The 14128-nt window shown below is 37.1% G+C and overlaps 1 protein-coding gene across 2 annotated transcripts in view; it reads right to left on the bottom strand.

Moving 5' to 3' along the window:
• Positions 1 to 14128, bottom strand: part of acmsd (aminocarboxymuconate semialdehyde decarboxylase) — a 42613-nt gene that overhangs the window by 3882 nt on the left and 24603 nt on the right. For both annotated transcript variants that reach the window (XM_039757307.1, XM_039757308.1), the window contains 3 exons: positions 12514 to 12563; positions 2452 to 2688; positions 18 to 111 (listed from right to left, as the gene is read on the bottom strand). In XM_039757307.1, coding sequence (XP_039613241.1) covers positions 18 to 111; positions 2452 to 2688; positions 12514 to 12563 — 381 coding nt within the window. The remainder of the gene's footprint in view (positions 1 to 17; positions 112 to 2451; positions 2689 to 12513; positions 12564 to 14128) is intronic.

The following is a 14128-nucleotide window of genomic DNA, read 5'->3' as shown; positions in this document are numbered from 1 at the left end:
TTTCAAAATGAACTTACCCACTAACCAGGGAAGCCAATATTTAGACATTCGTCCTTCAGTCTGCATGTCCCATGGATGAACAAATAATGCACAATCTAGTTCTTCTGCTGCCTAAATGTATAATAACAAAACAAAAAAGTCTAGTGATTTATTTACAGAACTGTATATTTCTATTTGTTGATCCATTGTGTACTTCTTCACTTTCAATATGTATCTTTTTAAAAATGTTATATAATTAAGAGTTTAAAATTAATCAGGCAAAAACATTTTACAATAAATGGTGCTCAATATCACTGTAAATCAAAAATACAGTGGTGTGAAAAACTATTTGCCCCCTTCCTGATTTCTTATTCTTTTGCATGTTTGTCACACAAAATGTTTCTGATCATCAAACACATTTAACCATTAGTCAAATATAACACAAGTAAACACAAAATGCAGTTTTTAAATGATGGTTTTTATTATTTAGGGAGAAAAAATCCAAACCTACATGGCCCTGTGTGAAAAAGTAATTGCCCCCTGAACCTAATAACTGGTTGGGCCACCCTTAGCAGTAATAACTGCAATCAAGCGTTTTCGATAACTTGCAATGAGTCTTTTACAGAGCTCTGGAGGAATTTTGGCCCACTCATCTTTGCAGAATTGTTGTAATTCAGCTTTATTTGAGGGTTTTCTAGCATGAACCACCTTTTTAAGGTCATGCCATAGCATCTCAATTGGATTCAGGTCAGGACTTTGACTAGGCCACTCCAAAGTCTTTATTTTGTTTTTCTTCAGCCATTCAGAGGTGGATTTGCTGGTGTGTTTTGGGTCATTGTCCTGTTGCAGCACCCAAGATCACTTCAGCTTGAGTTGACGAACAAATGGCCGGACATTCTCCTTCAGGATTTTTTGGTAGACAGTAGAATTCATGGTTCCATCTATCACAGCAAGCCTTCCAGGTCCTGAAGCAGCAAAACAACCCCCAGACCATCACACTACCACCACCATATTTTACTGTTGGTATGATGTTCTTTTTCTGAAATGCTGTGTTCCTTTTACGCCAGATGTAACGGGACATTTGCCATCAAAAAGTTCAACTTTTGTCTCATCAGTCCACAAGGTATTTTCCCAAAAGTCTTGGCAATCATTGAGATGTTTCTTAGCAAAATTGAGACGAGCCCTAATGTTCTTTTTGCTTAACAGTGGTTTGCATCTTGGAAATCTGCCATGCAGGCCATTTTTGCCCAGTCTCCTTCTTATAGTGGAGTCGTGAACACTGACCTTAATTGAGGCAAGTGAGGCCTGCAGTTCTTTAGACGTTGTCCTGGGGTCTTTTGTGACCTCTCGGATGAGTCATCTCTGCGCTCTTGGGGTAATTTTAGTCGGCCGGCCACTCCTGGGAAGCTTCACCACTGTTCCATGTTTTTGCCATTTGTGGATAATGGCTCTCACTGTGGTTCGCTGGAGTCCCAAAGCTTTAGAAATGGCTTTATAACCTTTACCAGACTGATAGATCTCAATGACTTCTGTTCTCATTTGTTCCTGAATTTCTTTGGATCTTGGCATGATGTCTAGCTTTTGAGGTTCTTTGGTCTACTTCTCTGTGTCAGGCAGCTCCTATTTAAGTGATTTCTTGATTGAAACAGGTGTGGCAGTAATCAGGCCTGGGGGTGGCTACGGAAATTGAACTCAGGTGTGATACACCACAGTTAGGTTATTTTTAACAAGGGGCAATTACTTTTTCACACAGGGCCATGTAGGTTTGGATTTTTTTTTCTCCCTAAATAATAAAAACCATCATTTAAAAACTGCATTTTGTGTTTACTTGTGTTATATTTGACTAATGGTTAAATGTGTTTGATGATCAGAAACATTTTGTGTGACAAACATGCAAAAGAATAAGAAATCAGGAAGGGGGCAAATAGTTTTTCACACCACTGTAATTACTCCAATTCATTGTCACTCACACACCCCAATTTGGAATTGCCAATGAATCTAACACACACATACTGTATTAACCATATGTCACAATGGCATCTAAAAACAAATATATATTTGAATGTCTAATTATAGAGAAAAGCCAAGCAAAATGACACCTTTTATTGGCTAACTAAAAAGATTACAGTATGCAAGCTTTCGAGGCAACTCAGGCCCCTTCTTCAGGCAAGATGTAATCAAGGAAGAAGGGGCCTGAGTTGCCTCGAAAGCTTGCATACTGTAATCTTTTTAGTTAGCCAATAAAAGGTGTCATTTTGCTTGGCTTTTCTCTACATTCATAATGGTTAACACGGTACAACAACCTAGTACTAATGTCTAATTATGAAATTAAACAATAAAAAATATTTTTCATAAAAAAGAAGAAATTACCAGTTTTATTAAACAACTCTTAGCTGTTAACGTGGTTCAAATACATCTGAAACTTATAAGAATCATATGACAATCACAAAAATAAAAAAATTCCATGCTTACAGCAAAAACTGGATAGAGTTCAGGGGCATTCAGATCCCAATTGTTGATATGAGAACCAATCTGAACTCCAGGGAACCCAAGTTCTTTTACACAGCGTTTCATTTCCTGCACTGCCAATTCTGGTGCTTGCATTGGTAAAGTTCCTAATGCCACAAATCTTTTTGGATGTTTCTTCACTGTGGCATACAGATCATCATTTAAAAAGTGACACAGGTCCAGTGTGTCTTGTGGTTTTGCCTGGCAGGAGGAAAGAAATTGCCTCAAGAAAATGCAAAGTGCTTCAGTAAATATATTGTTCTGGAAAACATTTCCATGTCAAATATTATCAGCAGGCTAAGTCTACTTAATATTTTTCAGGCTAAACTTTCAAGCAGTGTCTTGCAAAGAGTTGGCTCTCACAATCCTAAATCGGAGGTTTTGAATATGGATGGATGGATGGATTTTTAAAGTTCTGCTGATTACGATTGTTGTATTATGACTAACAAGTTAATTTTAAATACTTCAAATACACAGTGTTGTTCCACTAAAAGAATATCCTCCACTCTGAGTTGCATTCTGCATGATATTAGTTCTCTCATAAACTGGTGAACTGAGGAGACTTAAATACAATTTACAGACTGCTTCATAAACAAGAATGATATCATAACTTGGTAATCCAGACATTAGAGAATGATATAAGCAGACTGCTGCTTAAAACAGTCTTTAGTCTCTGATTGGCTGGCAATAGCATACACTGGATAAAATTATGAATGTGCAATATTACAACGTCACAATATCACAATTCATGTGATCCTTGTGTATGGTTAAAGACTCCAACCTAAACAGTGCTGGTGGGTCAAACTGACGAGTTGTGTATGTGTATCATTTGTGATGATGCAGAAGGTGCACTGACAGATGCTTGTGGCCGCTCTTCTCTGCGTAAAACTTCTTTACACTTTGTTTTGCTGTTTATCACTTTCATTAACACTGTGTTTTGTTTTTTTCCCCAGAATCTGTACCTTTATCTGTACCCTTGCTTCAGATTCTGATTCAATTAAAATCAAAACTATTAGAGCTATTGGATTGAAGCTCTAATACCAGCACCATCTGTTTATGCTTTCAGCCCAAAGCTTGCTTTGACCTGTAGATGATTTTAATTATGCAGTAGGCCTGCAGACTTTTTTTTAGTATCCTATTTATTTATTTATTTTATTATTCATGACATTTAATTGGATTACCCTACTTTTCCTTGGAGTCAGGAAGAAATGGCATGACTCTTCCAGTGTTTGGTCCAGAATGGGTGCTGAGGTGAGAAGACACACATTCAAAAGTAGTGACAGGCATTTCCCCTCACCCTAGAGGAAGACCAGGGCCTGAGTATAGCAGGGCACATTGTGACTGAGGAAATATCTGGAGGTGTAGATGTGTGGATCTCCATCTGCCTTACCCCAATCTGTCTCTCCAGTACACCCTTCTCCTTACTCCAGGGCCAGTCAGAGGGCTGCACCTGCAAACATTGAATTTTATTCGAGTACAGTCAGGAGTTGATTGCTTTGGAGAAGGAGATGCTTCAGCTTGGGAGAGAACAGCTCCTGATGAAGAAGGAAGAGGTGCAGCAGCAGAGGTATAAACGCAATATCAGGAGTCAATTCTGCTCATGAGGTCAAAGCGAGACATATTGACCAAATAGCCTGCACTGGCAAAGGCACTATTCAACAGAATCCCCATTTCAGTTCCTATATATTACCCACAGAAGGTGAGTTGTTCATTCAAATTGAAATTAACTAAATATGGTGGTGTCACATAAAGTTCTTGATCCATTAAACAAATCTATGCTGTGGCTGTGTCAACAGTTTATCTGCACTCTTTTTTTAGACATACATGCATCTGACCAACCAGGTACAATCTTGAAGGTTTCTTTAGTTTTTTGTCATTTTTATATTATTCCTGTCCTTTGTTTCTCATTTTGTACTTTCAGACGCTTTGTGTATTATTTTGTGCACTTTAAATATTAAAACATTAAGTCCCTCTGTCTTCCCTCCCACCACTTAAGTGCAGTCTTCCTCTGCCTCCTCAATTTCATCTTGCTCTTGTGGAAGTGGCATACCAGCATATACTGCTATGCTGAGCTGCATCAATCACATAACAATAACAGCACAGCATCCTTCAAGGGAAAATCATAGAGCCCCACCCCTTAATGGGACTTGTACAGGCACCAGAATTGCATCTTTCATGTGCCCAGAGTGCACGCTAGTGTGTGTGCTTTTCATATGCAGTGTTATGCCTTTCAACAGTGGAGTTTCCAGGTATTCATGAATAGAACACCCACCATCTTCCAGTAACCAACCACCATTCAAATGCACCATCACATGCAACTCACTCAGTCCTGAGTTGACCCAGATATAAGCATCAAATATACTTCCAGGCCACTTGGTCATGTCTGTAAAGAGTCCTATCATCTGGACATTTAGTGTCGAGAACTCATTTCAACAGGTATGGATGGGAGTCTAGAGACTGGGAGTATAAATAGGGATGGTCATTCCGTTCACCATACCTACAATGCCAGGTATGCCTGCAATGGCATTAAAACCAATTTTAGTGTGATTCAAGGCATGCCCTCCTTCTGGAAATTGAATGTAGTTACAAGCATGGTACAATAGTATGGTGGTCACTGCATGCACAGATTTGGACACCACAGTCTTGCTGAGGCCATGTACAACACCAACTGTCTGCAGCAATCCACTGGGTGCATTGGAAATAGGGAGCTGCTACAAGTTTCTAGTGCAACTGAGGGCAAAAGTTCAGTGTGTGCTTCTTCTCAGTTGCTCCAATACCAGACCAATGAGGGTCATTATTTCACCACTGGGTCTGTATTAATTGTTGATTACTGAGATAGTCCAAGGGATTCATGTCATTCTGCAAAACAGTATTTAGACCAATTTAATGGGAATCAAAAAAGTTTTTCAGTTTTTTAAATAAAACTATAACATTTACTGTGTGTGTTTTATATTATGATTATTTATAAAAGATTTAAGTGAGTAAACGATGGAAAAACCTAGCATTCATTTTAATTATGTGGAGTTTAGAAGATGTTTAAGAGAAGCAAAATACTGGCACAGGACTAAAAGACACATAGGGCATAATGTTGTCAAGGGAGAACCCCAAGTTAGTGAATGAAAACAAGTAGAGGCTGATTTCCTACATAATACAGAGTTTACAAGAGTTTAAGACCTAGCAAGAGAGGTAATGATTTGGAGGTCATTATGGCCTGTGGTTGAGACCAGTTTAAAAAAAGGGGGTCTTTAGATCTATTCCTCTTTTGAACAAGCAGCTATACAAACTGACAGGAACAACAAGGTGTTTGAGTAGTGTTGAATTCTGGGAGGCATGCAAACAGAGTAAAGAATTCTGGGAATGATATGCTAATGCTAAAAACAACTTATCTATAAGAGCATCTGTGTTTAAGCTCAGATAAACTAACAAGTGTGTATATTTTTTAAGGTGAGAGATAGGAGCTTTTGGGAATTTTGTTTTATAAGCTGCATCTTATAGTTAGATTAAAATTAATTCAGGTTGAAAGGTAGTAAGGCCAAGAGAACATTCTTAGTCAATACCACCTACTAAAAATATCCATTAAGCCATGGTATATAGGAAAGCAAATTGAGAAATAGAAAGCATTGGAGCCCCTATTTAAGCCCTTATTTAAAAAGAAAAAAATAAAATATTAGGGTTTAACTTTGGAAGTAAGCTGGCATTAGACAAGATTGTGAGACCCTGAAAAGAAATATTAAATAGTTAACAGGGTTGTGGAAAATACAGGTCGTAAGCCATGAAGGCAAAGTTTTATTGATAAAACCAATTATATTATCAAATCATTTATATTTGGCTAGAATCTCCTTACCCAGAATTACAGCCTTTAAAGAAACTGAAAGACTCCTGTTTTATTTCTTTTGGGGCTCATTCTATGGGAGATTACATAGAATAATCGTAATAAAGAAAAAAAGGAAAAGGAGGCAAAGGCTTACCAGCTATAAGAGCACTATTGAAAGTAAAACATGCAGCTGAAAATGTTGATTTTACTGCAAATCAGACAAGGAAAAGTAGCAGATATGTTGAAATGAAAATTAGGAAATGTTCTTAGGAAATACAACATATACAATCCCCTAAATAATAAACTTACATTATTTGTAACTCCCAAACATTTTAGGAAAGTATAGGAAGTATGGAAGCAAGTACCTTTAAAGGCAGAAGATATGCATGTTTGGAACAACTGCAGGTTATTAAAGAAAATCATAGAAGCAAATGAAGAAGCCATTTGGATAAAAGACTCCCATGAGCAGAAACAGGAAAAGGATGAAAATTGACAGCTTCCAAAAACTTCCCAACAAACTGAGGGGTGTGGCTTGGACACACACATACACACGCACACACACACACGCGCACACACACACACATATATATATACTGTATATATATATTTTTTTTCTGGTATCTGGTACACTGTATTAATCTCAGAGGAAAAATTGTCTTTTTGCATCACCTTTGGGAGTCATAGTGCCAGGTCAGCCATTGTGCAGTACTCTGGGAGCAATTTTCAGGTCAAGTATATGGTAAGGTTTGCAAAATTGTAAAGGAAAGAGGAAAAGATAAACTCTGGCTAAGGATAAAGTTTATTACAAATGCTATATGGAAAATGAGAAATCAACTAATGCGGGAAAAAAAAATATTTTATTTTGCCACAGTGTTTTACAGATGGGCCAAAAAGAAATCCAAGAGCATGAAATGATTCCATAAGAAAAGAAGAACAGTAACAGTCAATTTAGACTTCCAAGAGCAATCCTCTTGGAGCTGTGTCCTATTAGAATACTAGGATGTATACTTGATATAATTTTTATCATGAACTGTATTAAAGTATGTATATTACATTTTGCAGATAAATTGTTAACTACATTTAAATAATGAATACTGTTAATAATTAAACACACTGCAGTGGTCGCAATGAGCTGGCACCCCACCCGGAGTTGCTCCTGGCTCATGCTGTGTGCTTGCTAGGACTGGCGCGACCCTAGATGGATGGATGGATGGATGAAATAATTAAACATGCATAGCAATGTTTTTTCAGTGTTCCTTAAATGTTTTGAAGAATCTGTGTTTTAAACTAACGGCTGATTTTACATTTATTACGGATACTTATTGTGTGGCGATTGGTTACATGAAGAAAGAAAACAGACAGGAATTGGGGGTTGGTACAGTTGACAGACACAGTACTGTTACAGTAAATTCTTCCATCCAGGGTTGTGTGCATCACAGCAGGCATCTTGAGGGGAGCAGGAACAATCCCTGGAGGGGGCGCCAGCTCATTGCTATCATTGTGTCACCACACGTTTAATACATGTTTTAATGCATTTCTTCATGAAAATAATATCAAGTACACATCTTAGTGTTCTAAAATGTTCAGAGAGCTGCAATATCATGAATGTAATGTATTCCTTGTGGCGATCACTGCCTATGCGCTCCTGTCAGCATAAGAGAAAGCCCGTTTAACAAGTATGTAGCGATTAACAAATTTGTTGAGGAACACTTAGAATTTGGAGCATTTAACATGATGGGATTTAAAAAACTTTAGCAAATTAAACAACGATTTTAAGATGACACTTACGACGTTCTACTTTAATGACAAAATAAACTACGGGATTAAAGACAACATTTTGAGATCAAAGTCAACAATTTGACTTTAATCTCGACATAGACATTTTTTTTCTTCACCGTGTCCCTAATTTTTTTTTCTCTGTGACCCTAATACGCTTCCATATGACACTCAGACACTCGCCTTTTCAGAATGACTTTGACATCTGACCACTTCTTCTTTGAAATTCCTTTTTACACATTCTTTTATTATTGTCTTTTAACAAAACACTGAATGGATGGGGCTATTTAAATTGATTTGTATATTCAAATATGAGAAATTCTGGGAATAGTTGGGGTGTAGCTGTAAGCGCGTGCATGTGCTTTGAAATTCAGTTTGATTGGGATTTACAAAGGGGAAGTGCATGAAACTTTGCTTACACAGTTTTATGCATCTTAATTTTTTTGTACATACACACATTTCTGTTTTTGTCTGTACACCAGGGTGAATTCTACACACATTGTTATACATGAGGCCCCTGGTGTTTGTGAGAGTAATCATGAATTAAAGACCACAAAAGAAGAACACCATCTTTCAGCTACACTCTCTAGTGAAGCAATGGCTAAATGTTGTTTATGATCAGGGTTCAAATCCCAATATGGAAAGATGCCACTCTCCTTTAAAGCTCTCATGCCCTTAATAAGTGTGTTTCAAGCGAATTAACAGCAGTGCTCTTTTAATTGTACAAGGCCTGTACTGGAAATTAATGTTTACCCTCCATATGATCTGTAATGGTGGGGCTGGCCCTGCTCATGTGGCACAACGAGTCAATGTGGCATTTCTATGCATAACATCTTTTCTACAATGCTGTCATGTCTGAAATATTTTCTTTTAAACTATGTCAACCCTTAGTGCTTTAGGTAAACAGTATTCTACTAGAGTTTTGGTGAGTTAATTAAATCCTTATGAAGGGGATTTACTGCATACTATATTGAGCGATTGACACACTGCTAGCATCCCAGTCTGGAGATTAGGGATTGGAGATTGAAGCCCTGTCCCTAAACACCCATCTTATCAGGTAGGGTGATGCAAGACAATTTAAAGTTTCGCAAAGAAAGAAGTTCCTGTTAGTTCACACCCAGCTACATCAGTAGGCTCATATCAAAAAGACCAGTGTGATCCACAAACACACATTTCTTCACAAACATGCACTCATGTATTTGTTGTGTAAATTTTGTTTTAAAGTTAAGTGCTTTCTATAAGTTTAAAAAAATGTCTTGCCTGACTGGTGCTTTACAACGGAGGGTATGAGGCACAGGGGAAAAGCTTAAAAACTTACCAAATATGTCTATTTTTCAATCTAAGGCAGTGGTCAAGTATTGATCCACACCTTCCGCATTTCCTGTGAATGTTTGACGCCGCAACAAAAGGGATCTGGAAATAACAATTTATCAGATATTCCTGGAACTGTTTTCCTTGTGGTATGGATATGTTTTTTTACTAGCTTGTGCGAATTCTCACGTAAATATAGAAATAAATCAAAACAAAACCAAACACATGGCACAAAATGATTATTGTGATTCGGTCTTTCAAGAAGAAGCCCCAACCCTGAGGAAAAAGGTTGTTGTACAGGAAGACTGAGTGCTGAGCTATCATGCACAGCTGGAATTCTTTTAAAAATGACTGAATCTCATCAGGTTGGTGTTTTCCACTGATGCATGGATTATGCGACATGAGTAACATGACATTTTTTTAAATATTTTTTGCTGTTGTAGAGTGTTGGTCACCATAGACTGCAATTCTATCATCATTTTTTTTTATTTCTGTTTTCCATACAAAACATGAGATTGAAATTTTTTCTCATTCATCACTACAAAACACATGGGGCAAATAACATAAACATAATTTTTAGAGTAAGTATTCCTTTAAGCACTCTAACTTGCCAGAATTTGCTTAATCCTACCTGAGTTGTGGAGTAAATGACATCTGCACATGTTAAGGTCACATGGATCTACCAGGTGGCTGTACGGTGTGCCAGTTCTTTGTGAGGCTCAGTCATGCAAACATACCAATACAGATGAGATACTCAGGAAGGAATAAATTATCTGAGATGTTGCAATAGCAGATTAATAATATGTGATGTAAATGTGTAGAAATGCACTATATACATGGCAAAACCATTATCTGTAATTCTATTATTATTGTCATTAACAAAGTTCAAGCAGTGATTTCAATGATATTTCAAAAATATCTAATGAATTACCTGAGAAAAATACGCTTTCAGAGTTTGGAAATGGGTAGAAAATGTAGTCAGTATCAACTGTAACCACAAGAGGGCACTACTGAGTCCCAAACCACAGACACAATGTTACCCAACACATTCTGGGTTCAAATAAAGGGGTTATAATTACCACTAACACTTTTCTAATTAAATACCAGCCAAACACACAAGCATGCACAGATTTAATTCCTCTATCTTTCCTCCTGATGAATGTAGCCTGCTGCCTCCCAACTCTGACTCTTTGAGACAAGGTTGTGGGTTTCTTTTAAACTGTACTGGTATCCCGGGATTAGTCATCCCGAGTACTTCTGGTCAGGTGGAAACGGGTTAGTCCTCTCTGGTGGCTCCAAAGACCCCAACAGGGTAGTACTTCTGAACTCCAAGTGCCATGCCACCCTACTAGTGTCTCAACTGGGTTCAGCCAGAAGGAATGCTTCCACCTGCCATTTAGGGGAATGAACTTCTTCCTGCACTCACATTCACCCACTGCATTCATCATCTTTCTTTCCATGCCTGGATGATAAAGTAAAGGTGTTCTGGCCTGGTCAAATCTCAGCTCCTGTTCTCCTTCCACTATGATCTCTGATCTGTAAAAGAAATCATCCTCTGTTTCAGCCGGGATGCCTATCCTTCCTCTTTGGATACAGTACAGTAGAGCACTTTAAAACACTGCTGAAAACACATTACTTTAACATGGCCTTTTTATAACTTCACTTTAACTTAATACTGATACTCTGTATGTTCAATTCTTCATAATAATTATTCACAGTGGCTCCAAAATCCATACTGACCCCTACTCTCTCTTCTGTTTCTTTTTCCGGTTTCTTTGTAGTGGCGGCCTGCGCCACCACCACCACCTACTCAAAGCATCATGATGCACCAACATTGATGGACTGAAAGCCAGAAGTCTACGTGACCATCATCATCAGGTCCTTCCATGAAAACCCTAAATACAAAGAGGACTGTTTGACTTATGTTAGGTAGATTGCCCAGAGGGGACTGGGCGGTCTCTTGGTCTGGAACCCCTACAGATTTTATTTTTTTCTCCAGCCTTTGGAGTTTTTTTTTGTTTTTCTGTCCACCCTGGTCATCGGACCTTACTCTTATTCTATGTTAATTAATGTTGACTTATGTTTATCTTTTATTGTGTCTTCTATTTTTCTATTCATTTTGTAAAGCACTTTGAGCTACATTTTTTTGTATGAATATGTGCTATATAAATAAATGTTAATTGATTGATTGATTGGCACTTACACAACAAATATAAAAAATAAACACAACATAAAAGAGTACCTGTGCGTGGTTATCTTACTGCTTGCAAAGGGAACCGTGCAATTGATAATCAAATTTTTTTTTTATTTGAAAAACCATTTTCATTAAACTTTCTTGCAGGGTAAAGTCTCAAGTGACAACAGAACATATAAGTCATTTGGTTCTTGCATTTCCTGATTACACTGGAGGTTTGAACTGTCACATTATCATACTGTATTTGGTTTGTCAAAAATAGTAAAACTGTACGTTTCATGTATTCATAAAGCAAGTTGACTTGTATGCAAGACGAATGTTATACAATTTGACAGCTGGAAAGAAAACTTGCAGAACAGTGTCTGTGTTAACATTTTTGGTGGGTAAAACAAAACTAATAAAATTTAAAAAAATCTAAAAGTTAATTGGTAAATAAAAACTAAAAGCAAATAAAATTTAAAAAACAGAATGAAAAATTAAATAAAACTTAAAGCTAGAAACTAAATAAAAAAAAATTAAAAAAGAATTAAAAACTAAACAAGAACTAAAACTTAGAAGTATCTTTCATCCATCCATCCATTATCCAACCCGCTATATCCTAACTACAGGGACACGGGGGTCTGATAGAGCCAATCCCAGCCAACACAGGGCGCAAGGCAGGAAACAAACCCCGGGCAGGGTGCCAGCCCACCGCAGTAGAAGTATCTTAAAAAGGGAAAAACACCGCACTTAATAGCAAATCAAGTAAATACTCACAAGCAAACGTGTAACCAAAAGTGAAGATTACAACTCTTTAATATTTAATGTGTTTGATGGGAAAAAGACAGAGACAGTTACAAAGACAGAATTTATAAAAAACTGACCGTCAACACAAATTTCAAAAACTGATGTATCCTAGCAGTCTTATGTTTTGTAAAAGGTTCAAGCTTACCCAGTAGCTGAACATGACAGGGACGGTAGAAAGAGCCTGCACTGTGACACCTGGAAAGAAACATATTTGACAAATTATTTATTTGAATACTGGAAGTTTCAGCACAGTGACCTTTGTCCTTTAATTGATCGAACATTAGGTAGAGAGGTTTGGAAGACCGATTAGGAGTCATTTGTGGTCATGGACCAAATGAAGGACTTATTCCAGCCCTTGTGTTTGTTGCTATCTAGGTGTTTTTCTAATGTGATCCTCTCAATCCAGTATATGGACAATTGCCAGTTTAAAACTTCACATCACATCTTTATTTGAGATCAATAAAATGAAATATTGCTACAAGATAGATATACTAGCTGACTTTATGTGGCAGATAACATGAGTGATCTCCTCTTCTTTGTTAATTTATAGTCCCATTGTACTGTATCTGAGCTTTTGCATAATGGATACCAATGTTTACTAAATACAATGTGCTTAATTTTGAATTGATTTTAGTCATCCTGTTGTGTTAAATGACAGGTAACAGTGTAAGTGAAGTGTGATTTCAGAAGAACCTGATGCCAGTGTCTCTAGTTCTGAAACGACTGTGGTGTGTGTGAGGTGTCATGGAAAATGAACTTTATGTGATTTGCGACAGGTTGCACAAGTAGCTTGATGGAGTTCACAAGACATCCCTCTTTAGCCAGGTACTGGTATTAAAGGTCAATGTCATCAAGTATTTAAGAGAATAAATACTGGCACTCGAGAAAAGACTGCTTCAGCATTTATAACTTTATTGACTCACTTGAACCACTGATGCTTTTAAAACTCAATATATTTAACTATAGCATGAATATGGGATTATGCAAAGTCCTAGATTTAGTTTCTAATCTGGTCACTGTTCATGTAGAGTTTGCATGATATACTGCTGTCTGTGTAGATTTTTGTTTTCACTCTCTCATTTCCTCTCTCATCCAAAAGACATTTGTTGGATGAATTGTTGACTCTCATTTGGTCTCCTTTAATGATAAGGTGGCATACTGGCCAGACACAGTGCAATGGTGCTGCAAGGATGGACTCTGCCTACACACAGCCCTATATTAGAAATATTGTGCTACGATAATGGATAGCAGAGAAACAAGAATCTGTGTGTTTTATTGTTTCATTTTTAAAAATGGTTATAAAAGGAATCTTTGATTCTTTAACCAAGGTCTCATTCTATAAATGCTTGAAGGTGTCTCCATTTAGGTAGCCCCAGTAGAAGGTCCAGGTCACCTCAGAAAAAGAAACACCAACTTAAGCAAACAGCTTGTAATCGGGGTGATTTCCCGAAAGCATCATACTGCTAAGTACTTTGTTATCTAAAATTATGGTCATTCCTTAATTTTAGGTATTTTTTTAAAACCCTTTTTAACCATAAAAGTAATAAAGATAATGCCACTGCGAGATGGAGGTCACATTAAGCATTTTACAAAAAAGCATACTAACACTCTTATTTGGATAATGTAATAACAATAACAACAATATTAATATAAATAACAGTAATGATAATAATAATAGGCTGATGTTGCAATATAAACATGAAATTATAATGTGGGCTATAGATAAGCATCAAGGGAGATCTTTGTAGCTTTATTAACCG

The sequence above is a fragment of the Polypterus senegalus genome, chromosome 6 (assembly GCF_016835505.1).
Source record: "Polypterus senegalus isolate Bchr_013 chromosome 6, ASM1683550v1, whole genome shotgun sequence".
Classification (NCBI taxonomy): Eukaryota; Metazoa; Chordata; class Cladistia; order Polypteriformes; family Polypteridae; genus Polypterus; species Polypterus senegalus.
The sequence above is the reverse complement of the archived record's forward strand: the minus strand, read 5'-3'. Positions and strand labels throughout refer to the sequence as shown.